Source organism: Saccoglossus kowalevskii, chromosome 17 (assembly GCF_978046115.1).
Source record: "Saccoglossus kowalevskii chromosome 17, keSacKowa6.1, whole genome shotgun sequence".
Taxonomy (NCBI): Eukaryota; Metazoa; Hemichordata; class Enteropneusta; family Harrimaniidae; genus Saccoglossus; species Saccoglossus kowalevskii.
In genome coordinates, this window is record NC_140657.1 from 13,674,608 (window position 1) to 13,689,107 (window position 14,500).

General features: G+C 31.9%; 1 protein-coding gene across 1 annotated transcript in view; it reads left to right on the forward strand.

Moving 5' to 3' along the window:
• The first annotated feature begins 1,276 nt into the window (after positions 1-1,276).
• The window catches only part of LOC102807122 (choline transporter-like protein 2), a 30,727-nt gene continuing 17,503 nt past the window's right edge, over positions 1,277-14,500 (forward strand). Inside the window, exons 1-3 of the mRNA XM_085492290.1 lie at positions 1,277-1,464; positions 8,011-8,059; positions 9,302-9,375. Coding sequence (XP_085348416.1) covers positions 1,374-1,464; positions 8,011-8,059; positions 9,302-9,375 — 214 coding nt within the window. The 5' untranslated portion in view covers positions 1,277-1,373. The remainder of the gene's footprint in view (positions 1,465-8,010; positions 8,060-9,301; positions 9,376-14,500) is intronic.

Genomic DNA, 14,500 nt, shown 5'->3' on the forward strand with positions numbered 1-14,500 from the left:
TTCTTAAATGTTCTATAACGTAATTACGAAAGCACGCGTTAGTATAGTTACAAAAATATCTCCGCCCGAAAGGATGTATTAATGAATCTTCGTTGACAAATCATTGATAGAGCACCGTAAATCTGGCTAGTGGCCGTTGCCACAGTAACGCAATATAATAAGTCTGATATTAAAGGCGGACTGATAAAACATTGTTAAATATAGAGCTTAGCAGGAAATACTTACCGTTTTACAGCTATCATAACACCAATAATGACTTACTTTATAAACCAACACAAACTGTAGCATATCGAAAGGCTAGGGAATCTATACATGGATATATACAGGTGGAGATAAAGGTAAATCTAGGCTAGACTTTGCCCTGGTTTTTCGACTAAAAATTCCACGCCTGTTAAACATAAACAAAAACAATGTCTAACAGCTCATCACCCAAAACTGACTTGTTAAATATTTATTTAAAATATACAAACAACATATCATTTTGTGTTGTTTTTTTTTGCATTGTTAATTAATACTTTATTCAATGCCGTTATTTAACCGATTTGACACCTTTGATCGTACAAAAGATACAAATTTCCGCGTAATCGAAATTCACGTAGATAACCATTGTCTAGTTTGTCAGGTAGTTTTCTAATGTTATGCCATAGTTGGATATATTATAAACTGTTGACGGCTTTATTATGCTTCAAAGCAGGTGTACCCAAATCATCATTAAATACAATCCCATTTCTTCTTTCACTTAAGTGTTTATATATTCAGAGCCATTTGTTTTAAGAGGATTTGGTAGTTTAGAAAATATTAGTGTTAATCGTTTGAAGTTGTTTATGTAATATCATTCATTTTAAAGATATTCCAAATGTTTGAAGAATATTCCCGAGCAGCTTCCATTTTTTCTTTCAAAAACATAATTTTCATTTCGGAATCCATTTTTTTTCGAATTAATGATTGAAAATACTTTTCTTTGTTTTAAAAATACTCTACTAATAAAGGTTTTATTTGGACATATTTCAGTAAATACAACATATTTATAAACTGTATACGTAGTACATGCATTATTATGATACGTTGTACGTGTAAAGTTATTGCAGAGGTTGTTTACCGTGGATTCTGGCTTTGCGGACGCTGATAGAGAGAAGAAAGCATGAAGGCTGCAGGGTTTACTTAGTATAGTTAATATTTAACAAGAGATACAACCATTAAACAGATGACGTTGGGAGATGCAACCGATTCTAACCAATCAGAATGGTCGTAGCGTATCACGTTTTCTGGTGGGCTTGTCAGTGTCTGTACAGGTCAAATGTAATCATTTGGGGGTATTAGATGGCTTATGGTTATAGTTTTTAAGAGTTTTAAATATAATAGTCGCCAGGACGATGGGACAGAAAGAGAAACATTATGATTACCCCGAGTCAGACAGCGATGAGTCGGACTCTGACAGGTCAACAGAAGAGACGAATAAATACGGTGAGTAACGGACTTTGTTTGTGATGCGCAAATTTAGTCGAACAGAAAAAATACATCGAGTAGAATGTTCGGGTTTTCGTTTGGCTACTGTTGACAAAATAAACGCCATGTTCAGTATCTCAAATGTATCCAGTATGAAATGTGTTCGTAGCCTCAGAATGGAGTTGAGAAATAGGTTTATTCTTCAGTTCCAGTTTAATGATATAAGTAGTGTGAATATACTGGTTGATTCAACAACCCAAGTTCGAATTTATTTGTTTATGCTAGTATGAGTTCCTCATAGACCTAAACATGTTTCCTGAAAATTTAAAATATTTAAAACATTTAATTTCGCGGTCGAATCAGCAGAATTATAGATAAAGCCTCTCACGGCCGATTCACGCGGAACGTAGATCCCATCAAATATGCTCAAAATGGTACAAAACTAATAGTTTGGATTACCAATGGGTGTTTTAATTTTTTTTAATTATCGTAAATGTAGATTCAAATAGTAGGTTGTGATGAATGTTTGTTGAGCTCTCATGTGTGCAAAGTTCAAATGGGAGGTAATGACGTTCTGATGTCTGTTTGTCTATCCTGTCATCTGTATGTGTCAAATCCTGATCCTTTAATATATCAAGCACCCCTGAAAGGTACACAGGTATTACAAACACCAGACCTGTTTATATTTTGCATATTAATTAGCTAGTTTGCATATTAAATTTTGAGACAAATCTATGCATATTAATTACTAATTTGTATAATTATTCGTAAATTTTAGGCTTTTGCACTGATATTAATCTGTGCATATTAATTATTTTATTTGCATGATTAGTCAATTTTTAACTATTGATATTTCAAGTACTAATCATTACATTTCAATGGAACTTGGCACATATATTAGTTTAGGTATAAAAAATTGTGCATATTAATCCCTGAATTTGCATAATGATTATTCAATTTTTGGCTTTTCCACTGAAATCTACAGTACTAATCATCCCATTTCATACATAGATGCTTTAGGACAATGCACAGAAAATGTGTGCATATTAATTAGCCAATTTGCATAATTAGCCGATTTTTGGCCTTCACACTGATATCTTTAAGTCAGTAAAAATTGTTTCACTGTAGCAGAGTGAAATGTTATTTGGGTTCGCTGTGAGATCAATTGTTTAAAGTTTAAGGAAGAGTATAAAATGGTTCAGATTCATCAGGGAGTTGTGGTCATTTGAATCAATGTTAAAATCACTGGTTAATATAATGTTTGACTGAGTTGAGTTCATTTTTAAGCCCATTCATACCTGGTTTTCTATGATATACAATACAATAAGTGTGTCTATCTGTTTCAATAGCCAGGTTATGGTTACAATAGTCTTTGCAGTTTAATTTAATTTTATACTAATTACCTGTAACTGTTTTTAGCTTACTTTTAAAAAAATTATAAAGAACATTCTGGATCAAAAACAAACTTTTTATTGAGAGAGACCTCAATAATGGATGTGAGTTAATCAGCCCCAATTAATTTAATTATTTAGTAATAAATTAACACACAGGAGTACTTCTCATGTTTGGTTTAAAAATGAGGAGCCATACATTAGCATAATATTAGCATATTATAATGGCCTACAGAGAAGTTAAAAAAATCATCCTCGACTGTGGCTGCTTTATTTTACACCTTATCATATGAGCTTATCATATGAGTGATTGTCCGTCGTCGTCTGTCGTCCATGTCAATGTTTTACTTTTTCGACTTCTTCTTGAAAACTACAAGCCTGAATGCTTTGATACTTGATGTATATGTACCTTGGGTAGACCTCTCTTAGATTTGTTCATTTCGTGATGATATCTTTAATTTGCTAATTTTAGTGAATATTTTTGTAATTTTTGGTAAAAGTGATATTTTCAACTTCTTTTAAAAAAATGCAAGTCCGATTGCTTTTATATTACACATATAGGTACTACATGTGGATCTCTTTCAGATTTGTTAATTTCGTGATGATATCTTCAATTATCTAATTTTGATGATTATCTTTGTCATTTTTGGTGAAAAGTGATATTTTTGAATTCTTGTTAAAAACAGCAAGTCTGGTTGCTTTGATACTACTGGTATACATATTGTTCATTTTCTAATGATATCTTCAGTTCTTAATTGAAATGTGCATTGCAAACAGCGGAGCTATCTCAGCTGACAGGCTGCTTGTTTTTCACATCTTACAGGCATGCATAAGTACTGCATTGCAATTTGTTTTCTGTTCTTGTATATTATCTTTAAAAGCATGTTTTCTCGTATCATGTATCCTATTTGACATCGTGACAAAGTTATTACGCCTTATCAATTTATTGATAACCTTTTTCATTATCTTGGGCGTGTGGGTCACGCACATCATACTTCATTCCAGATGTATGTACATGTATTTTTTCATGATTCAATTCAAGATGGCAGAATGGCAGCCATCTTAAGGCCAAAAATGTATTAATATCACATAATGTTCTCAATTCCGCAATGGATTCAAAATAGCAAACTCATGGTGGCCATTTTTTTCTCCTTCAACATGCATGGACCAATCAAGTTTAAACTTCACTCTTACATCAGACATCATATTGGACAAATGCACATGCATTTTTGTAACCATCAAATCCAAAATGACTGACTGGCGGCCATGGATATGGCTTTGGTAGTCATGCGATATCCCATGCCTGTAACATAAAACAGAGAATATGACATTGACACTGACTTCTATTCAAACTATGCCAACTTTTTGTTTCTGCAACACCATGCATGCATTTTTCTATTGGTGTCTAGCCTGCAAATTTGTTTTTCAAAAAAAAATTACCCTTGATTTCAAACATTCAAAATTTTTCCTGACTTTGGTGTTTTTGGGGCAAATTTTGTTGTTGGTCTTTTTTTTATCCATATAGAACTGAGCCAAAATGATCTTTGCGATTATGACATCACCTTATGATGTACTGTAAAATGACTAATTTTCACTTGGTTTAAATTTCGCTGATTTACCATTTCAGGCATATTCAGTGGGTTTTAAATTCACGGTTTTATCATTTCAGATAATGTGTTCTATGCTAAATTTTACATATTCATTGGGTTTTAATTTAGCGCATTTTCCAGTCAGTGAAATAAGCAAAATTAAAACACAGTGAATAATTAATCTTTTTAAAGTAACACCTAGACAGCTGGAAGGATTTTTTTGTTCAAACAAAGCGTAGACAAACAAAAAAAATTAATAAATCATGTGAGGTAGCATAACATCTTATTTGCATACTTTGATGTGTCAAAGTTGAATTTGTAGTTCTATACATAAAAAATATAAAAATATATGTAGAAACAAACATACAAGTCATTGTATTATTCATTATTAAAGCGTGGTGTTCGTCGCGCAGCGCATGTTCCAATTTCATGTAAACAAACAATGCATTTTACACGCGTTGTGTATGTCGCTATGAGTCCCATATCGAACAGGACGCGGCACGATGACCATGCTCTTTAATATACTTATATTCTTTGTTTCCATGACAACAGTATACATCAAAACTTGGCTCTGTTTAGGATTAATTAACAAGAGATTAATTTTGTAAGACAAGAAATAACAAAGAACAAAGAATGCCAGTAACTTTCATGAAATCTCAACTGCAATTAAATCACAAATAGAAAAATATGAAAGATTTCCATTGATAAAATGAATAAATAAAGCTAAGATAAATAATTAATAAATAACTTGTATCGATTTATTAGTTGGAAAATTTATTTTACTATAAAATGCATGCATATTATAAAGTAACTTATTTATGGGACTACCGGTATATTACATATTAACTCCATATTTATACACCCTTCAATTCAAATTGAAAAAAGTTGTTTATAATTTAGATGTTTTATTTGTAGCCATGGTCTGCTCATATGAATCTACTGTAAAATACTTTATTTTTGCTTGGAATTCATTTTCACTATTTTCGCTGAAGGAATGATTAAGTGAAAACAAAATCTAATGAATATACCCTTTTTCCTATGTTTCACATTCAACTTGTCAAAAATCAGTGAAAATAAATTCCATACAAAAACACCCAAAAAGTTTTTTCAGCGAAAATTAATTCCAGCTAAAATAATGTATTTTACAGTACTATATTTTGTCACTGACGAGCTGCATGTGCTAATTTATGAATATCCATATTTTTTAGTCCCCGTTTGGTGACTTATGTTTTGACCCTTGTGCGTCCGTGCTTCCATGCGTCTGGACCTGTATCTTAGAAATGCCTGGACGAATCATAATCAAACTTCACACATACATCATACATCATATTATACATATGCACGTCAATATGTTTCACGATCTGATTCAAGATGGCCGAATGGCAGCCATTTTTGTGCTAAAAAAATCATCATAATCAAGTATTTCTCTGCTGTTTACAGATGGATTTTGTTCAAACTTAGTATATACATATGCTTTGACTGATTATGTTCAAATTTTTAATATTCATTACACATCATGTCATAGATAGACAGATATATTGGTTTGATGATCCTATTCAAAATGGCCAAATGGTGGTCATTATTGTGCTAAAAAATCATCAAATATCAAGCATTTCTGGATGAATTTTGTTCAAACTTGGTATATACATCAGACATTACGGGTTCCTGATGCTCATCATTTTAATTTTCAGATCGGATTTAAAATGGCTGACTGGCGGCCATTTTGTTTTTATGAATGAGCTTCTAGACCCATATCTCTGACTTGCTTTGACTGATTATGTTCAAATTTTTAATATTCATTATACATCATGTCATAGATTTACAGATATATTGGTTTGACAATCCTATTCAAAATAGCCGAATGGTGGCCATTTTTGTGCTAAAAAATCATCATATATCTAGCATTTCTGGCATTTTTGAATGGATTTCGTTCAAACTTAGTACATACATTAGACATTACAGGTTACTGATGCACATCATTTTATTTTTCAGATCGGATTCAAAATGGCTGACTGGCGGCCATTTTGTATAAATGATTGGGCTTTTAGAGCCATGTCTCTGACATGCTTTGACTGATTATGTTCAAATTTTATATATTTGTTGTACATCATGTTATAGATATATACATCGCCAGTAATGATACAAACACCGGTGAACGATAAGAAACAGCTCTATTGAAAAGCAACAACAATGGCGGAAGACACCCGTCATGCACAGCGCTACTAAAGGAGCGCACACAACTATAAATACAAGCCTTTGGTGAACTATAAATACTAGCCACTGGCGCATAACAAATGGCTGATTTTGTTTTAATTAATGCTGTTTCAGAGCAATATCTCCCAATATGGACAAGTACTTGTTTGACGATCAGATACAAATGTCAATCTTTTTAATGTTAAACAATCATAATCTTATTCCTGACATGGTTATATTCCAGCTATATTACTATAAACAAAACTATATATCTTAAATTTGATAACTAACAGGGACTGTGCCATGCATGGCTTGTTCAATTTAAAACTAGCTTTTATCTCCATTACACTGGAGTCAACGTGCCCATGTTTATACACTGTAGTCTCGTTATAACGAACTCCTTGGGAGACATACAATTAGTTTGTTATAGTGAATTGTTCACTATATTGAAGCACATAATACATTGGGTTTATTGTAAGCGAGAGACATGTTATATGTTCATTATATTGAGGTAACAGTGTAATAGTTTTCCATTTTTACAATGGAAGGTTGTCTCCCATAATGCATTGTACATATGTGCAGTAACATGCCCAGTTGTGCAAAATTTGAATTCAATAATTCACAGGGTTGAATTTTTTCACCTTAGGGGGGATATAATGATGGGGTGGAGCTGCATTTATGGGGTGTATTTTATGATCACAACCACGTAGCTATAGATTTGATTGTCTCTACGCTGTAGAAAGCTGTCAAGTTTTTGACATTTTTCTGGCATTTCAAATGCAATATTTGTTTCAGACAATTTTGCATCATACCAAAATAAATAAAAAAAACCTAGGCGGGTCTGAGTTACACAGTCACACTCCTTGTAGTTGAAATTTGCTGAGTGAACCCTTAGCGGCCAAAGTCTTATCATGTAAGTGAGTGCATCCAGCTAATACATACAACCAAGACCAAGAAACAAATTTCCTCTTCAGGTCATGAAAACTGAATATTGCCCTCCACTTCAGTAGCTTTATGTTTAGCGTTGTCTTTACAATAGAATGTGAGGTACAAGTCATATTATATAATATTATATAATTTTTCACACAATTGTGTTATTTATTTATTTATTTATTTATTTATTTATTTATTTATTTATTTATTTATTTATTTATTTATTTATTTATTTATTTATTTATTTATTTATTTATTTATTCGTTTGTTTGTTTGTTTGTTTGTTTATTTATTTATTTATTTATTTATTTATTTATTTATTTATTTATTTATTTATTTATTTATTTATTTATTTATTTATTTATTTATTTATTTATTTATTTATCTGGTGCATCTCTTTCCCAACAGGACTAATTTATAAAAAAATGTTAATTATTTTATTATATGTTTGGTTTCAGGTGAGAAAAAAAAGTACGATCCTTCATTTAATGGACCAATAACAAACAGGTACATGATTTGAATATTTTTCAAATGTTTTTTATAAATAGTGCTACTATAATAACCTATACATAATCTGAAAGCTTACTATACCGGGTAATATCAGTGAATACGACCTCACCAATGCTTGTGTACAGATATTTAGCAGTTATTAGCTACGAAATAAAGGCAAATAAAAAAAACAACAAGACAAGATCATCTAGCCCCAATGTATATAAAACTTTGATATCATCAGTTTGCAATTTTATGCAAATTGGATAGATTCGTATATGTAAATACCATTTTCTGTGCAATTTATGTTTTGTTTTTAATAGTCGAATTGGTCAAAAAAGCACAGTAGCAAAATTTGGCATTGAGGTAATCTCTCACACAGACACTGGTAGGTATATGCAATTAATCGTCTTAATATATTTAAGCTTTCAGATGATGTATGCATAATAATTAGGTTGTAACGAGATTACAGCTCCCTGCTTATAGTAATTTTACCTTTCAGAGAATGTCTGAAACACAAACATTGTTAAATTGTTTTTTCCTTTTGCTATGTTTGTACCTTAATGACATTCAGCCGAATATATTGTTTGTAAAGTGTTGGCTGATATCAGGTTCGTATCAATAATAAGGATTTAAACAAGGAAGAATTGAACAAATTCTTGTGTTGATGTAACTCATATTCTGAACTTAAACAAATAGTATTGACATATTCGGACAAAGTCTGACAACAAGGTCTTATGTTTTAACCTCTGTGCATGCATCCATCTCTGTATCTCAGACACAACTTGGACCGATCACATTTTTGGGTTACATATGGCCAAATGGTGGCCATTTTTATGCTTAAAAATCATCAAAATCAAGCATTCCTGTCATTATGGAACCAGATCTGAGTTGTGTATGGACGGTACCTGTTCAAACTAGTACAAACATCAAAATTATGGTACCTAGACGGATCCAAATCATTTTGTTTTTTAGATTGAATTCAAAATGGCCGACTGTTTTTGTTTTTAATAGTGAATGCAGTTTTGGAGCCATATCCCTGACTGTTCATGTTCAAATGTTTCTCAAACTTGAGAACTCATTATTATTAACTTATCATTATTATTACGTAATCTTATATTGTATTATTTTAACTAATGATTTCATGTTTAAAAAAACTTTTAAAAAACTGACAGCAATTAATGAAAAAAAAAAGTATATAAAAATAAGTCTTTTCTGCTAATAATATTTTTTTGGAATGGTATTTATATGTATTTTTAGGAGCTGTACAGACGTTATTTGCTGCCTTATATTTGTTATCTTTGCAACTGGTCTTGGTTTTATCGCATATTATGGTAACTATAGCAACACAATTTTATTTTAGTAACCTATGTAGTCACTTTATTCAATGAACATTGAACATCCAATATTTACTATATTTAATAATTATACACTTTCATATTAATTAGAATTTCATAAACTACTTAGCATAATTTCAATAATAAAGTTTGGTGCATGTGTGATTCAGGATTGATTAGATTTAATTTAAGCTTCGAACAACATATTACTGATAAAAAAATTTTAAAGTATAAACAAAATATTATAAATAAAAACAATGCAGCAATTTTGGTGAGTTTGCACTTCAAGTGTTCCCACAGTTGATACATACAAGAAATGTTCAAGTAGTGCCCCTGGTGTGCATGGCAAGCTTTCTACACAGATGTATGTACAACAGTCACATAGTATCATTTGTATGATACGTACGTAGCATTCCTACAGTGACTAGAACTGTTTATACTATTCCATCGTTCATTGTACATCTTTAATACCATCACCTAGCTGTAGGGATACATACATGTATCACTGATCTACTGACTTCATTATCAGAACAACCACCGTATTATTGATTTTAAAGGTGGAGCACACATTGTGACCTCATGGGTGTCTGTGATAAACCCTCCGATGGTTTCAGAAATATAATAAATATCAGATATGATCTATTTATTTACATTTTTCCACCATTCTAAATACAGTTTAATTGCTTCCAATAAAAATCTTAAATGTTTTAAACTTTTCAACAAACTTCATATAGCAAAATATTATTTGTTCTGGTTCATACTGCTTGACTTATTAAGTTTATAGAAAATGTATATTTATTATCAATTCATTGGATAGGATGCGAAAAAATACCCTGATTTAAATTACATGTTTGCATAGTTTTCAGGTCTGTGTAAACTGTTTGATGTGATGTGTGTGTGAGTCACGGTAAATCATAAAATTGTTATTGCAGAGAAATTTTCAGTGAGCCTTGTTTTAAAATTAAAGTATTTATTTTATTTTCCTCTGTTTTATCAACTGCTTGCCATGTACACCAACATTGAAAAAAAGCTGGAGCAATACCTGATACTATTTTTTTTATACAAAACAAAATTTGAGAAGATTAAATTACAAATGCAGTGGGTAACAATCCATAGACACTGGGCGTAGATTATCCCCATTTTATTGTAAATGATTATTCATTAAAGCAAGATTTTCTATCTTCATTACTTTCTCTGTATATGAAGTGACTCAAAGTAAGGCCAGACTTTTATTATCCCTTGTTTCGCCAATCCGCCGAATGAACAGTAGCTGATAATGAAATAAAAATAAAATTTTATTTCAGCGTAATTTCTCGTGCCCGTCGACTTGTAAGCGCAAAAAAAATTGCTAAAAAAACATTATTTTTATCTTCATTTTTTTACCGTCCCCCACATACCAAATACAAGTTTCGTGGGAGTATCATGATCAAGGTACGGAAGTCTCGCGCAGATGAGAAACAAGGTTATACATTGAATAAAATTTTATTTCATTTCTTCTCTCCGATCAATGATCTCACTTACAATTCTTTGAGAATCACACAAATCGAATGGAAAAAAAAAATTAAAATTTTATTTTTTTTCCCACCCTCCTCAAAAAAATTGCCTCATAAAAACTCGAGAAACAAGGAATAGAAAAAGTCTGGCCTAATTTTGAAAAAAAAAATTTACTAATAGTTTACGATTTAAACAATTAGGTCAAAAAAAAGTTATGTTGAATATTTAGCATTTATTATAAAATACATGAATACATGCTTTAAAGATTGATTAGGATCAATCAAATATCCTCTGAAACATTTCCCTGCTTTACCATATGGTGGCGCACTTCACTCGTATGCAAATTTGCAAGAAAAAATTGAATTACTGTAGAATACCGGTACTTTATTTTCGCTTGGAATTCATTTTCGCTATTTTTGCCAAAGTTATTATTCAGTGAAAATAAAATCCAGCGAATATACTTTTTTCCTATAATTCACATTCAACTTGTCAATAATCAGTGAAAATAAATTCCATACAAAACACCCAAAATAGCATTTCAGCGAAAATTAAATCCAGCTAAAATAAAGTATTCCACAGTATTTATTCAGATATAAATCCCAGCTAACCAAAATAAAATTATGTACACCCAATCTGTTATCTTACAATTTAACCTTTCATAGTAAAAACAAATGTATTTTTGCTTCCCACCACTAGAAGGGAATTGTTTGCAATGGTTAATGATGGGATTATTAGTCCCCGTTCAGGCGCAGCCTGAAAAGGGGACTAATAATTCAGGTTATGTCCATAATTCCGTCTCCAACATTTTCTCAGAAATTCTACAGCAGATATCAGTGAAACTCGGCAGGTTGATGAGCATGTCCCCTCCGAGTATGCACGTAATTTTTTTTCCAGATCTGAAAATCCCAAGTGGGTCTTTTTCGCGATTTTATCAAAAATTGCCTCTCCCGGCAACATTGACAAAACGTCTGCGCATGCTCAGAATAAATTAATTACTGTAAAATACTTTATTTTTGCTTGCAACATTTTTTTGCTATTTTCGCTGAAGGAATGTTTCAGTTAAAATAAAATCCAGCGAATATACCCTTTTCTTATATTTTACAGTCAACTTGTCAAAAATCAATGAAAATAAATTCAATACAAAACACCCAGAAAAAGTCTTTTCAGCGAATGATAATTCCAGCTGAAATAAAATATTTTACAGTAGATTAGAGCTGTGAGTAAGGCTGCTGTTATTACGGCACGTGATTTCTCCATTGCGTGCAATTTATTATAGTACTGTTTATACATGTATTCTGTTTGGCTCAGTGGTCTCATTCACTCGTTACTAGAAGAACTAGTAACTTTATTTGATTTCAAGAACTTCAAGAAGGCGGCATAAGAGACGTGTTTGCAAAGGTAAGTTTTCCAGTTTATTGGGGTACGATTGGTGTACATTTCGTGACGTACGGACGTGAATATTATGATGATTGCCAGCTTTATATTCTTGTGAAAAACCAAAAAAAGCAAACAATTGTCTCTAATCTACGAAACTTGTTTGTGAATTGTATACCCTGTCAAATTATTGTACACGAACGATTAATTCACGAGGACATAGTTTTCAAGTACCGGTAAATCGTTTTCCGGTCTTTTGCTTGTGTAGCGATTTCCGAAATATTCACAACTCGGGGGGGGGGGGGATTTCTCTGTGTCGATCAATTTATTCATTATATAATAGCAGGTTGCCTATGATTATATTCGTATTTTTTATGTTGTGAGCATTGAACTGTTAGTTGCAATGAAGATTTTGGCGATCTTGTGCGATTCAACATGGCGGATGTACAGTGACAACACGTGTATGGACGGTCGGTCGAGCAGTCTGCAACGGACCACAGTCTGTGAACGGACCGTGAAATCGCCCGTTTTTTCGGCAGTTTTTTTTTTTAATGTTTTGGATACTTCATTCACTCCTGATGCCTAAAAGAGTCTAATTTATATTTTACCGTAGTCATTGACACCTATTCAAGAGTATCATGTTTATTGTGAATAGCGTGAATGGGTAAGCTTCGTTTCGACAATGGGCTGTTATTTCTGTGAACAATGTTAAATTATTCTTTGAATGCTCAGTTTATTTTTTGAAAACAACTAATTTTTCGATTTAAAAAAAATCATGCCGTTTTCCCCGTCAAAATCAAAGCATAAAGATCTTGCTAAACATCGGTGAATCCCCTGTTGCGTTCACCACGAGGTCACTGAGCCGTCATTAACATATTTAAATGACCACGTGTACTGAAATAACATGGCGGATATCGCATCGCATCGCATTTACATTCGACCGAAATCATTCGTTTACGATGAAACTAAGTTGAATATTACTTCCAATTCATAAAAATTCAACGAATTATTTTTTTGTGCGTATTATAATCATTACTGAATAATAATAAACAATTGCAATACTTCGAAAACAAGTAAGTTATTCACTTGCAAAACACAGAATGACCAGATTGTGCTACCGTGATCATTTGCTACCGGTACTAACAACTAAGCAATGTATTCGTGTTTGTATTTATTCGAAACTTCTTTTAGAAAATACTTTACTTTTCGTAATCTTTACTGAATTTTTGGGGGGGATTCAATTCCAACATTTCGCGATGCCAAACCAAAGGCCTTTCACTCTTTGAGTGTGACACCTAAACCAGAAGTTTTATGGTGTATAAACTGGCACTAAATGAAAAAGCCGTTGAACCTTATTCAAATTTATAATTACATGTTATTATGTATTTAATTATGAAAACTGACTAAATTAAATGTGATCTTATTTTTAATTTGAACAGAATTATGATTTATATCGGTAATGACGTTTTCATCCAATATTAATAGTGCAATTGTTAAAATGCCTACCTACACATTTATTGTTTTTGTTTCTGTTGCCCTGAAATAGACATTTGTAAAAAAAAAAAATTTAAAAATCATGCTTGATTCAAATTCAAAAAAAAAGATGTAGCCATGTAGCCCCTTCCTGTTATCTGTTTCCAACTTCTTCCAGAGTAAAACTGGTGAAGCCTTGTAATTGCCATACAATCATCAACTGTGGGAAAACTTGTATGTTATTGAAAATCTTTATTTTGTTGTCTGTGAATTAATATAATATTTGAAATGGTGTAATGGTGCAAAATATTCTCAAACAATTGGTTTTCTGGTGGCACTACACTGTGCATTTATGCATGATCTCAGCTTACTAAGTGATGATGGTGGTTGAAATGGAAAACTGAATACAAAAATCCAGTAACATCTCAAACGAATTTCCGTCTGCTGTGAATGCATGTTTTGTTACATCAAATAAATAACCCAATTTTATTGAATGTATCCAAAAACATGGTACCAATGATCTGAAATTTCAGGAGTGCTCACTGAAGGTTTATCAATCTTGCTTATTGTCTTGTTCTTTACCAATCCTGCATTTCAGTTACTAGAATTTATACTAAAAAAAAATAGTTTCTGTTTTTCTTCTAATAATTCGGCCACTCTCAAAAACAAATATTTTTCCATGGTCGAAATGCAAGAAGAATACAAAACTACTGTGATTGCCTAGCGATACCTGTAGGGCCATTGTCAATTAGTTCGCCTGATCAACACAGCGTTATACATA